The 15655-nt window shown below is 40.6% G+C and overlaps 1 protein-coding gene across 7 annotated transcripts in view; it reads left to right on the top strand.

Moving 5' to 3' along the window:
- mcf2lb (mcf.2 cell line derived transforming sequence-like b) overlaps nt 1–15655 on the top strand; it is a 40920-nt gene that overhangs the window by 24229 nt on the left and 1036 nt on the right. For 5 of the 7 annotated variants that reach the window (XM_054787024.1, XM_054787021.1, XM_054787020.1 and 2 more), the window contains 28 exons: nt 668–787; nt 893–1009; nt 1506–1655; nt 1750–1874; nt 1960–2074; nt 2158–2277; nt 3093–3284; nt 3354–3545; nt 3630–3789; nt 5720–5778; nt 5856–5941; nt 6022–6088; nt 6170–6285; nt 7482–7551; nt 7631–7723; nt 7794–7886; nt 7956–8081; nt 8594–8815; nt 8895–8987; nt 9083–9161; nt 9467–9539; nt 9607–9716; nt 9887–9979; nt 11774–11833; nt 12028–12093; nt 12470–12579; nt 14375–14487; nt 14562–14665. In XM_054787024.1, coding sequence (XP_054642999.1) covers nt 668–787; nt 893–1009; nt 1506–1655; nt 1750–1874; nt 1960–2074; nt 2158–2277; nt 3093–3284; nt 3354–3545; nt 3630–3789; nt 5720–5778; nt 5856–5941; nt 6022–6088; nt 6170–6285; nt 7482–7551; nt 7631–7723; nt 7794–7886; nt 7956–8081; nt 8594–8815; nt 8895–8987; nt 9083–9161; nt 9467–9539; nt 9607–9716; nt 9887–9979; nt 11774–11833; nt 12028–12093; nt 12470–12579; nt 14375–14487; nt 14562–14665 — 3124 coding nt within the window. The remainder of the gene's footprint in view (nt 1–667; nt 788–892; nt 1010–1505; nt 1656–1749; nt 1875–1959; nt 2075–2157; nt 2278–3092; nt 3285–3353; nt 3546–3629; nt 3790–5719; nt 5779–5855; nt 5942–6021; nt 6089–6169; nt 6286–7481; nt 7552–7630; nt 7724–7793; nt 7887–7955; nt 8082–8593; nt 8816–8894; nt 8988–9082; nt 9162–9466; nt 9540–9606; nt 9717–9886; nt 9980–11773; nt 11834–12027; nt 12094–12469; nt 12580–14374; nt 14488–14561; nt 14666–15655) is intronic. The other 2 variants (XM_054787019.1, XM_054787023.1) reach the window with 2 other exon arrangements.

The following is a 15655-nucleotide window of genomic DNA, read 5'->3' as shown; positions in this document are numbered from 1 at the left end:
AGTGATACATGGCTGTGTTCATAATGAATACAGACTCTATCTTGTAATTAGATTATATACTGGTATTGTTTTGATTGCCGTTGGTTTATTATTTTTTTGTTAGCAGAGTTACACAAAAACAACCTAAGACATTGCTGTGTATTAGGAGGTACATGTGACAAACAAGACCCTGTTAAATTTTGGACTTAATTGGGATGAAAATGCTGATTTTTTTAATGTTTTGAGTCACAATGGAACTAATTGGAAATAATTTCAGAGTTCAATTGAGACAATTGAGATGGAAGCGTCACCTCAACCACCAGTTAAAAATGGTACAGCCCAATCATCCTCCCTCTGTCATATGTTATGTTTTGCCTTTTTGCGTTTGACTTGTATTTAAGATTATATGTTGCCTCGTGCCACAGTCTCACCACATCACCTACAGCGGATTGTGGAAATGAATACTTGCCATGATGTAGGCAGACAATTAAATCTAGCTTTTTTTTACATTCGTTAATAGTTCAATCTTTGCAGATGTCTGCACTTCAGAGAAGAGGATTGGCCCTATAATGATTATGATTCACCTGAGACACCTGGCTGATCAGAATATGAGCATTACAATCCAGGCAGAATTTTTATCCATCTCCTGTATTGGATCTCATCTTATTACACCGTTCTCTTACCTTAGGGTGCATTCCCTGGAAACCTCCAGCTGGTTCTGGTCCTAAGGCCCACCACCCTCCTCCAGCGCACACTCTCTGACATCCTCTTCAAGTTCAACAAAGATGAGTTCAAGATGAAGGTGCCGGTATGTTTACACGCATGGCTTTTGCCTTATGTGACATGGTTCCTTTTAGCAAAGTTATTCTGGCGAATGTATTGTGTGTATGTTCACCATGTTCTTCTTCTCCAGGTGATCATGCTGAGCTCAGTAAGTGAGCTTCACTCGTACATTGACCACACGCAACTGACCCAAGAACTCGGGGGAACGCAGGCATACTGTCACGAGAAGTGGATCTCTCAACGCACGGTATTTACACACAAACTGGCTTTTTACACTTCCAACAAGCCATTGAAAGGTTTTATTGAAATACAATACTGTTGACGGATTTATTTTAGACAGTTTTAAACTCTAAATGTTTTCTAATCACTTAGAAAATTACCGACTCATGTTAAAAAAAATGACTAGTTAAAATTGTAAACAAATAACCTAAGATATAAAAACAAAGCTCTAAAAAAGACCTCAAAAAGTCATGTGTGGATTTTTAAATAACCAACATTACTAAATCAGCCAGATAATTAATTTAATTTAATTTAATTTTTTTCTATTTTGTTTTTCTATTTTTTCAATTTTATGTCATATCTATGCAGCTCTCAATGCAGTATCACTTTGTGGTCACAAGATGGCAGCAAATGACCATAAAGTGGCATCAAGGCACAAGTCTCCGTGGTGGGGCGTGGATTGTGTTTGGCACCAGCATTTTATCACTCTTTTATACAAATCTTCTTGATTGTTGTGTTGGCAGGCCATTGAAGGCTTTGCATTGATGGTGAAGAAGACGGCCCAGGCTCTGCAGTCATTTGGCGCTGAGCTGGCTGAAACAGAACTCCCCAATGAGACCCAGGCCACCACCGTCCTGCTCAGTGCACACGGCAGTAAGAGAGACAAGATGAAGGTAGAACACACAGACACACACATACAATTCTTTTAGATTTTATACAAGTAGACCTTTGTGGAGATTATAGTTTGGTGTCTGTGTGGTTGTGCAGGATGACCTGCTGGTGGCTCTGAGGCAGGGCAGCAGACTGCTGGAGAGCATAAATGCCCCTGTGATGCAGAACCCAGACCACAACATGAACCAGGACGAATTGGAGAACCTGGCAACAGTGCAGAGGTAGGTCGTGTGGCTCGCAAAAGAACCAGTCAGCGTCTCTTGAGCGGCCATCAGTTTTTAACCATCATTCCGTGTCCTCTACCAGACTCCTGTCTCAGGTGGACGAGACTGAACGAGCTTTTGACGAGTTCTGGGGGAAGCATCGGTTCAAACTGGAGCAATGTCTCCAGCTGCGTCACTTTGAGGACAACTACAAGGAGGTGAGTCAGTCACATTAACTCGCAGCTTGACTCGCGCTGATATCCCTGTTCCTCGTCTTGAATGTGTTGCACTTGTGCATCAGGTCAGCATTCTGCTGGATCAAGTGTCCGAGAAAGTGTCCACCTTCTCTGAGGTGGGCATTAGCCCTGCCCACGCTGACCATATCTTCAGCGAGCTCACAACCTACGAGGAGACAGTCTGCGTAAGTGACAAAGTCAACAGTTTCTTATCTCACATATGAGTCAATATGTGCTCCTGAGCATTATTCAGATAAACAACAAAGACAACAGGGTGTTAACTGAAATCAGGTGATGATTGAAGGGAGGGTATACTTTCAGAAATTTGAAAACTCGTTGAAGGGAGTGTATAATTTCAGAAATTATATATAAAATTATATATATCTATACAAGTTCATTTTTTTTACTTTAATAATGATTTGCAGTGCAAAAGAAAATGCGTCTCTGTTTGACCACGTGGTCATTTATTAAGAAGTATATTGCACAACAGCAACAAACCTAATGTAATTGCAGTAAGCCATCCTTAATAGCGCTGATGAGTTCATTGTAAATATCAATAGCATAAGTTTAAAATGCATGAGTTTCAGACCAACAGCTCGTCTGTCACCATCATCTTGTGAAGTTCCAAAAAACTACATCAAGAGTGCCTACAGCCACAGCCACTAATTTCAATGTTTTTTGACCTGGCTTGAATGAGATACATGGGGTTATTTGTTTTTGTAGACCACGCGCTCGATGACATTAGGAGACTCAGCGGTTAATTGAATAGAGGCGTTAACTGGAGCATTTACTGTAAATGACTAATGCATCATTGGACTTCAAGGGAGAAATAATTAATTTTAAAAAATCACACTCTCACTTCATTATATTTCATTATATTTCACTTGTGAAATCACATGGTTCTACTTCTTGGTCTATTTTTAACACCCAAATGGCCTGATAAAGTGTTCCTGTGCTCCTTCAAGTTAGCAGTAATACAACCTGTGATTGTGGTCCACAGGAGGTCCTGGACAGAGCTTTGTCTTTGGCACGTGAAGGTGATGACCTCATCGAGAAGGCTCACTATGCTCAGGATTCTATTCTGCCCAAAAGTAGTCAGCTCCGAGTGGTGTGTCAAGACCTGAGTGCCGAATTGAAGGCCAAGAAGGAGCAGCTCCTTAAAGCCCGAGATCTGCATCGCTGTTTGGAGAGGGTGAGAAATAATAGACCCCAACTCACTCACACACAGTTTTCTCATGTGTCGTCTCATTGTCACCTACAGGCTTCAAAGTGGTGTGACGATGGTATTTACCTGCTGGCGTCTCAGCCCGTGGATAAGTGTCAATCACATGAGGGGGCAGAGTCAGCTCTGCAGGAGCTGGAGGGTTTCCTGGCTGACACAGGCGAAGAGCGACTGTCAGATCCGAGTAACATCTGGACAGATTATGAGGCAGTGCTCAACCAGCAGCTCAAGGTAGGACCCCCAGCCTGAACATCTATTGCAAAATGGGACACCCACCTACTGTATTGTCCTGACGTTTAAAACCTACGCCCACAGGACCAAGTGGAGAAGGTCTTTCAGAAGCAGGCGTCAATGCAGGAGATGTTTGACAAGAGGAGGGTCAGCCTGAAGAAGTTGGCGGCCAAACAGACCAGGCCAGTGCAACCGGTTGCCCCCAGACCTGAAGCTTTCATCAAATCACCCCTCAGCTCACCTGGTCAGTCCTACCATCTTTTCTCATTTATTGTGGTTAATTGGTTCCAGACCCGACCGCGATAGGTGACCTTCTGCAAAGTAGAATTCAATGTTAATAAACTGAATATTTTTGTAGTTAGAGCATAGAAACATCTTTAAGACTTTCTAAATATGTTTTTTAAATTATTTTACTATTATTATAACACCCTATAGTCACTTTTACGCTCGAATTATTCTTTGTTTACACCACAGTGCGCAACACTAATGTGCAGGCCACATGATCACTGCAGGGACAGAGAGACGGCCGCCGCTCATAGCATATAGCAAGCTACCAAGCTAGCTAGTTACTTTACTGTAGCTTCCAATTTATTTGTTCTAAACTTAAGACAGTATTTCAAATGGAGTCGGGAAGAAGCCAAAAACTTACCACTTTCACACAGAATGGGAGGATAACTTTTTTTTTACTCCAAGGTAATGTAATCTAAGGTAATGTCTCATCAGTGTAACATCACTGATACTACATATGACTTGTCTTTTGATTTTTTGACTAATAATAAGCCATAGTCAACCATGAAACAGCAGTCATTTATTAATTAATACATTTTTGAAAAAACGCAATAGAACAAGAGAGCATTGTTCAAACCGCGATGTAGACTTTGCGGTAATAATTTTGTGGCTTGTTTTGTGGTTGAATACTGCCTATTATTAGTTAAATCATATGCATATCTAAAATACAATTATAAGGCTTTCAAAAGACGCATTCAAAGACATTGACGTAGTATTCTACACTAGTCACGAGGTGTCAATAATGTTCGATGAGACACACAGTATAGGTGAGATTGATATAGTGAACCTGTGTTTGATTTGCCCGTGTGGGCATCTCTCTGTGGAGTTTGCATGTTCTCCTCGTGCGTGCGTGGGTTTTCTCCGGGTACTCCGGTTTCTTCCCTTATTCCAAAAACATGCATGTTAGGTTAATTGGAGACTCTAAATTGTCCATAGGTATGAATGTGAGTGTGAATGGTTGTTTGTCTATATGTGCCCTGCCATTGGCTGGCAACCAGTCTCTTGCCTCTTGCCCGAAGTCAGCTGTGTTAGGCTCCAGCAAACCCCCGCGACCCTAATGAGGATGAGCATAGAGAACGGATGGACGGATGATATAGTCCATCCATCCATTTTCTGTGCCTCTTATCCTAATTAGGGTCGTGGGGGAGTTTTAGTTCACGTGTTATAATGGGCTCTTGTAATGTTAAAAACTGTATTTAGAGGGTCGTAATCAGGTTTTCTATGCTCTAACTATGAAAATATTGCTTTTATAAATAAGCAATGCTACTTCACAGAAATTCACTTATGACGGTCGGATCTGGAACCAATTAACAGCAATAAACTAGAGATTACTGTAATAAATAGAAGATTTGGGTGTTCACACTAGCCCAATCCTACCGGCCTGTACCCATTTCACACTTCAATCTGACACATTTGACTAGCGTGAGCTCACTGATACCTTTATTAGGTACATCTGCACGGTCCTCTAAGATCCAAAACAAGAGTAGTGAGGAAATAGAAAACCTTAAGACTGCCTTAAGAAGTAGAAGTCTGCCGGTCATCTGCTGGATCTGACAGGCCATTATGGAATTTGCTAACTAACAAATGGCAAAGCAATACCTCGTGTGTTTGGCTGGGTTATCTTATTTAACTACATGACATGGTCAAAATATTAGAAACACCTCCAATGATGCAGTATAGTTACATCTTTGCAAACATATTGTTAGATTTACAGCTCTGACAGTGCCAATCAAACTGAGCATTGTCATATTTATAAAAGCACATTTCTGGGGTTGAACCTCATTATTAGATTGTGCAGGTGTACCTAATGTGGTGACCGGTGCGTGCAATATTTGTCCTCATCATGTCATCATACTGTAAATGTTTTGACTCATCTTGGGCTGCAGCGCATCGAGGTAAACTTGATAGAAGCGCCTCTGAGGGAAACAATGGAAGCTCTGACAAAGTGAGTAGGCATGATTTTACTTGGATCGATGAGTATCCACTCCAGGTTAGCTCAATCATTTTGTTTTCCATCCCAAGGCAGACGAGCAGCTGCAGAATGGACACCGTAACTGCAGACACGGCTCTCTGTCGGAGGAGGATGAGAACCTGGCTGTGCTGAGGAGGTGAGGCATCAGCCGTAAAATCGTCCTCATCATTACAACTGATGGATTGAGAGCTTTTCTCCCACATCTTCCCTGTGCAGGCATGTCATGAACGAGCTGTTGGAAACTGAGAGGGCTTACGTTGAGGAGCTGCTGTGTGTGTTACAGGTGTTTATCTCTCCCATAAAGCCTTGTTTTGATTTCTGACACGTGTGTGTCATTATTATTACAATAATACGTTTATTTCAGGGTTACGCCTCCGAGATGGATAACCCAGCCATGGCGCACCTCATCCCTACTTCTTTGCAAAACAAAAAGGAGGTTCTGTTTGGCAACATGCCTGAAATCTACCACTTCCACAAGAGGTGAATTCACTAAACTAATTGATTTCACTTGAATTGAATAGCCATAAAATAATCATAATAATTAAATTCAGTAATTCAGTAGTAATTCAAAAAACATTTTCTGGTACTCTCACTCACATCACTTGCAATAGGAGAAGTAGCACGTCTACTACTACCATGGCAACACTAGACCACCTACTCTAGTTGTCTTCATTATTTCTGGACTAGCCTGGCTTGATCTTGTAATGCTTATTTTAAGACAATATGTGAGAGCTCCGATGGCTTTTACACCTTCATTCACTCAAATGTCAATCTCTCAAATGTCATTTGGAAAGACTGATAAGCACTGCAATAAAATAATGCATTAGACAGTCATGCAAATTAGTCCGTCCCAGGGTGCAACTGTCATCGTAAATGATTGTTAACTGTACAGGCACTGTATTGAGTAACATTAAACTGTTCTTGGCAGGAGCTTCGTGGCAGTTTTAGAGAACAAAGTCCTTCGAAGCCCATAATGGCGCCTTTGTTCGTCAATGTAAAGTGAAATTGGCAGAATGTGTTTTCTTAAACATGCGATCTCAGTATGTATAAAACCAGCAATGTAATGTTTGCCATTGCACACATTAAATTGCACTTATCTAGTGTGGAAATGACGGCAGGTAATTCTTACGTCATCTGTCGGCAACAAGCCAAAAACTCACCGTCCACACACATAAACTGAAGCTACACTTTTCAAAAATCTTCACCCTGGCAGGAGTTATCCAAAACCTCAGTTTTTAAGGACAAAAACCTACATCTGCGTGTGCATGAGAGGCCAAAACGCATAGAATTATTATTATTTTTGTTTAAGTTTTTTAAATATGTTTGTTTGGACATAGTCTTATTGTTGCTTTAAGCCATATTGTACTGAGTAGCCAGGACATAGATACAATAAATTCAGTTTCCAGTTCTATGGTCATTATTACACTTTTACTCTTTGCCATCCCTGGCTGTGGTGTGGTGTGGTGGCTCCACAAAACATAAAACAGGCAAAGAAAAAGCATAACACACTTGTGGAGTTAATCCTTCAGATTCTTACTGGGTTCCAGTCTGGCATGATTACGGTATTTTCACTGGACTCCAAAATGTAACCAACATTGTTTTTGGTGTACTTGTACTCTAAAAGGCAGAACCTGCATCAATAGTCTCTTAAAAATGTTTCTTTCTATATTTTTCAGGACGTTTTTGAGGGAGCTGGAGCTGTATGCCGACTGTCCAGAATTGGTTGGCAGATGTTTCTTGGAAAGGGTGAGTGAATGGTTATATTCTACCAGCCCAGTATGCCAACATTAAATGTTCTAGACACAACCTGTCTTTCCTCACTCAGATGACAGACCTACAGATCTACGAGAAGTACTGCCACAACAAGCCTCGCTCCGAAAGCCTCTGGAGACAGTGCTCCGACGCTGCCTTCTTCCAGGTACTTTTTCAGCACAGTCACTGTTGTCAGCGTTTTGCTTTGTTTTTGATGTCCTTAATTTTTTCCCCAGGAGTGTCAGAAAAAGCTGGAGCATAAACTGGGTTTGGATTCATATCTGCTGAAGCCTGTACAGAGAATAACCAAATACCAACTGCTGCTGAAGGTAACATGTCGAGGAACTGCTAATATACATTTGTGCTCAAGAGTAAGGTTTTTTTGTTGGTCCCTGAAGGAAATGCTTAAGTACAGTAAAGGTTGTGAAGGGGCCGAAGACCTGCAAGAAGCTCTGACGTCCATCTTGGGTATTCTCAAGGCTGTCAATGACTCCATGCACCTCATCGCCATTACAGGATATGAGGTAAGATGTTAACCAGAACAATGGACCAGCAAAATGCAGTCAGAACAACACAATTCACAACAATCAGATTCCATTGCATACCACTTTTTTGTATCCTTTTGTTGGACTACAAAACCACCACAGTATTTTAAATGTGAAGGAGATGCACTGTATTCAGTTAAATTACTAAATGTACAAATGGGTCATTATGAATGAATCCCAGATTTAAAACTCTCAGATGTTCTCAGCAATGAGATCAGGCATTTTATTATTTAGTGCAATTGGAGTCCACAGAAAGATTAATTCTACAATATTGGGCATTTATTTGTTCAAAGTGGATAACCTTTGTGGCCATTAATTGAGACATGGCATTTACAATTAAGAGTGGAGGTTCCTATTTAAGGAAATATGGTATTTGCAATGCATGTATCGTCTTTTTTTGTACTGTGTTGTGCTGAAGTGACTTCATTTAACGTGTTAAATTCAAGAAAGACCTAGAACAGTTTCTCTTAATCCTCATTGTCCTTGATCAGGGGAACCTGAGTGAGCTGGGCAAGCTTCTGATGCAGGGCTCGTTCAGTGTGTGGACTGAACACAAGAAAGGTCACGTCAAGGTAAAGGATCTGGCCCGTTTCAAGCCAATGCAGAGGCACCTCTTTCTGCATGAGAAAGCCCTCCTGTTCTGCAAGAAAAGGGAGGAGAGCGGGGAGGGCTATGAGAAAGCTCCATCCTACAGCTTCAAGCAGTCACTCAGCGTGAGCATTGCTACTTTTTTTAATTAGTTCCTTCCAATATTGATTGACTTTAATTTCCCTAGTCTGTTTGCCACAACAGATGAACGCTGTGGGCATTACCGAGAACGCAAAGGGAGGAGATAAGAAGTTTGAAATCTGGAGCAACTCCAGAGAAGAGGTCTACATTGTGCAGGTACAGATGTGGATGGATGTAAAAGAGTGTCTGTCCTAGGCAAAGTCCAATTTGCACTTTTCAGTCTCGTATTCTTTGTTACTCTGACATTTTAGGCACTGACGACTGAAGTGAAAACCACCTGGGTGAATGAGATTAGAAAGGTTTTGACCACACAGCTGGAGGCTTGCAGAGGTAAAGAGGGTACTCTTATTTTGGAAGCACCTGTTACATTTTTGTCCTCTATCGAAGAAAAAAACCTTACTAACATAACTATGCCCGACTAAAGATAGTTTGCACTGCAGAATACGCTCTTTTAAGGGAGGAACGTGACAATGGCAACAGAATAATTAGTATCCTTAGGAGCGATTGAGATGACATAACAATAGAACTAAAATGTCTTGTTTTCTGTGATAATTACAAAAATAAAATATTCTACATATGTGTCTGTCTGTCTCTTTCTTTCTTTCTTTCTTTCTTTCTTTCTTCATGTCTTACAGAGGCCAGCCAGCAAAGGGCGCCGGATCAGGTTATCCATTGTCCCCCTGCAGCAAGTGGTCCAGAGAACGTAAGGTAGGTCTGCAACTTGCTTGTAACTGTGTCCAAATGATGTTCTTAACATGTTCCTCTGGGCCAGCAGCAGTCCATTCAAGATGCGCCAGAAGAGTCTAAAAAAAGGAGACAACAGGAAAGAAGATCACTACGGCCTTGATGGCAGTTCCTCTCCTTTGCCAAAGTCAGCAGGAAAAGGTGAGCTGTTTCAAACTCAAATTCATGCATGCATATTACACTTTTAGTCCAGCCTCTTGTCTTGATCAATATATTCCCTTATGTTTGCTTCCTGCCTCTTTTAACCCTTGCCTTGCATCTTTCCTCCTCTTCTTTATCTGTCCTTTCGTTTTGCATTTCCTCAACGTCAGATGAAAGAGCCACAAGCCCTACCTCAGACAGAACTGCCATGGCTAAAAAGCGATTTACTTTACAGGGCTTCAGTAACCTCAAAGCCCAGAAAGGTAACTGCAGGTTGTTTTTCATCAGATCAGATCAATATGCCACTTGTGGGACAATCACATTCAGCGAGGCATCTTTTGTGCCCCAAACGTACCCGTCATGCTCACTAAACTGTTTTCCTTAGCAACCTGGGCAACAGTGTTTGACTGTCCACACAACAGAGAAAGGACAGAGAGTGGGCAGACCTTACAGGATTTCGCAATGTTACGATCAATAAAGGCCTCAAGGAGTGCTCAAACACGCACGTTAGCTGTTTAACCAGTCAGCGTCCCTGCATCACCCACCCACGTCCTCACTTCCTTGTTTACATTGACAATGATGTCGACATGTGATGATAATCTCATAGTTTCTCATTTAACAACAAAAATCACTGCTGTAGGTCACGTTAAACAGTTCCCCAATGTTCTCAACAAAAGCGTGGCTAAACTATGCAATGAGTTGGAACATAAACAAAAGTTACCTATGGACAAGCACTTTTCAATCCCAAAACATACAGAGGATGTCTGCAACTTGTGGACGACAAAGCAGACAGTGGACAATAATGGAGCCTCTGGTGGTGTTTGTTTTGCATGCACTTCTATAAATTGGTCACATGTACAAAAATGGCCGCAGATGGGACACACTGTAGGTAACTGAAAATGACCTTACTAGGTATGTGTCCATAAACAGTATCTCACTAAAGTGAGTATACTGCTCAACCATTTTACTACAGTACATGTTTTCAAGGGAGGATACTAGAAATGAAGCATGGATATGATGTAGTCAGTGTACAGCTGGTAATAGAAAGTGATAAAGTGTCATTTGTATAATAATGTTCCTAGTGAACGTCAGCATAAATGATTTAGAACTATTTGTTTTCTTTTGAGATATAAGATATCATTTTTACTCTTTTCCTTACAGCAATACAGGCGTACTTTGTTGTGGCCGAATAAAAACTTCTTTGCACATTTTTGTGTGCCACGTTGGTAGGATGGTTTTCTCAGTCTTTTTGTTCTTTTTATTTGTTAAGTAATGACTATTTTTCATTGAATGTCCCAAATATAATTACACAAAGTGAAAATCACAACCATCTATGGCAACTTTCACTTTCTCATGCAAATCCTAAAAAAAAACATCCATTGCAATTTGTCAAAAATGGCCTGTGAGATCCTGGGGGAACTGGAAAATTGCTGCAAATATTCAACAATGTGGTCTGCACTTGAGTTAAATGTGCAAATTAAGCATATATTTGTTTTGATTTGTTGAAATCCTGTGCTTTTTTAGGTTAAGGTTAAGAACAGTTAAAACATTGACAACAAATTCATAAGATCACAAGCTGATGCAATGTTACAAAAACAAAAAGGCTCAAATCTTTGCAACTTTTTCCCCAACTTTGTGAAAAGCCTGCCACAAAATCAGACATTTTTGGCCACAGCAATCACAAAAATAGCCTGTGCCAATGAGTGTGGTGTAACACGTTGAACAGCTGAATAATACAACATTTTAAAGCACATGCAGATGTAGCTAAAACTGCTGGATGCTAACCACTCGTGATACTTCAAATGTAGCTACCGCCATATTGTAGAGTAAAAAAATTACAACCGGAGGTTGCCTACAGCCACAGCTGTTTTTGACCTAATTACAGACCCTCGCCATTATATGCTTTTATAGCCCACGCACCTACGATAAAAAACTCAGCGGTGAATTCAATCGGGTTGTTTACATTGACATGGCTTGAGTATTTTGAAGAGGTTTATAGTATGTAGTTTATTGCGAGATCATGGTTAGGTCCAACACTTGCATGCTTCCCTCCACAGAGGTGCCGACCACAGATGATAAGAGTTTCACCTTACCCATGATCCCTCTGTTATCTCCAGGTATCACACAGCAGCTTTAGTAGTCGGAGTAGTAGCAGTAGATCCTTTCAGTGTGGCACAATTTGATTGGATAATTACATACTGTATTAATCATCCCATAAATCAGATTAGCGAGTCCTTCATTAGGATTTGGATGATGTCTTCTTTCCTTCATGCTCTAACACACATATCCCTTCCTCCGCGAATATCTGTAGGTTCTCCAACTAGCCCCGATCACAAGACGAAGCGCCAGAGCGACCCGACACCATTTGGCTTCAAAGGTACCGTCAACGTACATGCCATGTGAAGGTGTGATTGGCTCAGCCAGGCTGTGTTTCCTCAAATGCAGCTCTTTCTCTCCACCTGAGCAGGGCGAGATGGTTGAACACCTCTTAGAACCTCTCTTAGAGGCTAAGTTGAGAGCTACTCTTGACAGCAGCCAACCTTTCGTAGACCCACCCTGAGTTTTGCCTGCGTCTCTGACCTTTGGGGCTTTTGTCACAGAATTACAAGCTGTGGGTAAAGGAGGTTAAACTGAAATTATGGGATACCCGCTTTTCCTTCTTTTTCTTGCCTTATACACCTCTCAACACAGGTTGAACATATGTTTTTTTTCCCTCTATCACATTTCCTGATACTTCTTTTTCATCCATTCAGGCTGGAACAAGACGTCTCTATCGCTGGATGCCTCGGAGGAGCATGAAGGCTACTCTAGTGGCGAGGATCCTCTTAACTCTGACCCAGAGGATGACAATGGCAAAAAGCTAGTGAGTCACACACAGACTGAAGTTAACAAGCCAAAGGTTTAAAAAAAAAGGTTGTGACTTTAACCCTGAAGACGGGTGTGTCCAAAGTCTGGCCTGCAAAACAAGAGCTCATTTTTTATTGGCCCGTGGGATATTCTAAACACAAAATTAAACATGGCTTCACATAGAAACAATTAGAAACTATTTTCTTTTTCTCCTATAACACAAAACTGAGTTAAATGTATTTAATTGCATCGCACATTATGACCTACATTGCATTGGTTTATGCATCTAATTAAGTAAACAAAAGGTGACGGATATCCCCGCATACTTAATTTGTTATGCATATGGTGCTTGGTGCCTTTATAGGTCCTTTAAATTTTCCCCAAATTGAAACAAAAACTTAAAAACTAAAACTAATCTAACAAAATTATAAAAGTTAAAATAATGACAGCAGTTATAGCTGCTGCTACTGATCATTTTTTATTTCTATATGTAGGTATGGAAAGACACATGACACAGATTGCAGTAGATTAGTTTTATGTTTAGGCTAAAAGAACTACAGTTCCCATGATCAGTTCACATGTTTGATAGAAGTCTTATGCAGCAATTGTGTTTTGATCTGACAAATCTCAAGTTTTGATCAAGTGTAGAATTACTGCAGCTACTGCTTGGACCGCGGCAGCTGTTGAACTCCGGTGAAAAAAAGCACTTGCTGAGAGTCACGTTTTAATCTTGCGAGATCCACTAATATATACATATACATATTACACACACACACACAGTGTCATTAATCCGTTCCAGAAGGTCTGACTCTGGCTGAAATGTACTCTAACCAAATACATTTTTCCCATAAGAAATTATGTAATTCCGATGACTCCAGCCAAAAAGCCAAAAATATTAACAAAAAACACATTTTTATAGTTTGTATAGTTTGTAGTAAGCAGTGATTGTTGCCAAAGACACAATGTGGCAGCGAGATCAACACGGACACCACCATAGTGTTATACTATGCAAGTTATTTATTGAATTCAATAGTGTTTTTCACCTCAAGTCTCTGCTTTTCTTTTGATCACGGCTGCAAAATTACCCAAAATTAAGCCAAAGAAAGTTGAAATTGCCAGCATTTTGATGAAGAAGATGAGAAACACAATTGAATTCAATAAATAACTAATGGCAAAACACAAAGGTGGTATCCATGCTGATCTTACTGCCACATTGTGTCTGGGAACAATCACGTCTTCAGTGAAAGTAAACGTAACCTTATGATCATTTATCCCTTTCATTCATCATGCATTTACAATTGTTTTTTGCATGTAAAACTATAATTGTAAAACTATAAAAATGTATTTTGTGTTAACATGTTTGAGACTTGTTGCGTAATTGTGTTAGCAAAGAACTACAGAGTCAACCGCTGATGACATCATAGATGGGCGATGGCGCTGACTTCCGCTTCCTGTTTCCATGTAGTGGCAAGCCAATAGGCGGCTAACAATGATGTTTTGTGTTAAAAATATATTAAGAACACAATTGGAGTCATGCAGTGTGTTAACAACACCAAAAGACACTAAATGAGGAATGCTTGCAAACCGAGGCAAAAAAGGATCTTTTTTTATTGAAAAAAAAATATATTTTTTTAACATTTACACCATAATCCAACATAAATAGCAACACACACACACAGTAGCAAGGCAGAAAACAGTAAAAGGTGTGAAAATGTTGCCGCATGCTTTGAACTGGAAAAAGTAGCAACAACTGGTGTACACATATAAAAATATAACACAAAAAATATAAAAAGGTGTGTTTTTGTGAACAGTGTGCTGGTAAATACACGGCAACGGGTGACTACGAGAAGGCTTCCACTCAAGACGTTGCGGTGAAAAGCGGAGACGTGGTGCAGCTGGTGAAGGAAGGGGAGGACGGACAATGGTGAATGCAACAGAAGACACTAATGAGTCACAAATCACTGATGATATTGACTGCCTTTGCTCTGGTTGTGGCAGGTTAGTGCGGAACCTGAACACCTCCATGGAGGGCTGGATGGCCTCTGCTAATCTGGTGACACTCATTGCTAAGTCCAAGTCGTGTCAGTCTCTCACCAGCTCAGGTACTCAACATACAGTAATATGGAGGGGAAACTACAGGGGTGGTCACATATACAGTTGACTCACTGGCCACATAATTAGGTACATTCTAATAGGATTCAATACAAGACATGCATGTCTGCCTGTCTTGTTGGAGAACTCAAAGTGCAAGGCCACACTGTTCCATTATAGCACTGTACTACAGGTGAAACGCCATCTGCTGGATCTGGTTGATTACTGCACCACTTGATCTTAATGCAAATGTATGGTAACAGCAAAATGTGAAATGACATTGTGCAATGTAGTCATGATTCAAATGTATGTAGTTTATGCACAGCATTATTAAATGAAACTTATTTATATAGCGGCAATTGACACTGGCAGTTATCTCATGGCACTTTACACATGATAGTCACATTCATAAATGAAAACAGAGAACCCAACTGACACCCCACATGAGCAAGCACTTGGCGACAGAGGCAAGGAAAAACTCCCTCTGGGGAAGAAACCTTGAACAGAAGCCATGCTCTGTGGGGTGGCCATCTGTCTCGACCAGTTGGGTTAAGATATAAAAATAGAGTAGAGGGATAGATGGTAGACCACGCCAGAAGTCTTAGCCTTAGTCCAAGGAACATAAAGGGATGTCTCTGATACATATCAGCGTATCACGGCTCAGTTCTAACTATATGCTTCAGCAAAGAGGTAGGATTTGAGTTGATTATATCACACTGTTCAGAATAACGTTTTGAAAATACAAAAAAAGGTCTGTTGGCAAAAAAAAATAAAGACAACTACTATGCACACAAGAATACTGCCACAGTTGTAAAACATTCAGAATGTGCAAATTGTTTTTATATTGTATAGATATGTGCCTTGCTTTGCATGATAAGTGCAATGCTTTTAAATGTGCAGAAAAGAGGTGAATTTGTCTGCATCTTTACCCAGATCGACACAGTGTTATTTGTACTCGGTCGGCATACTGTATGTGCCACCATGATAGTTTTTGTATATGG

The sequence above is a fragment of the Dunckerocampus dactyliophorus genome, chromosome 9 (assembly GCF_027744805.1).
Source record: "Dunckerocampus dactyliophorus isolate RoL2022-P2 chromosome 9, RoL_Ddac_1.1, whole genome shotgun sequence".
Lineage (NCBI taxonomy): Eukaryota > Metazoa > Chordata > Actinopteri > Syngnathiformes > Syngnathidae > Dunckerocampus > Dunckerocampus dactyliophorus.
Note: the sequence above shows the minus strand (reverse complement) of the source record. Positions and strands in the feature narration are given on the sequence as shown.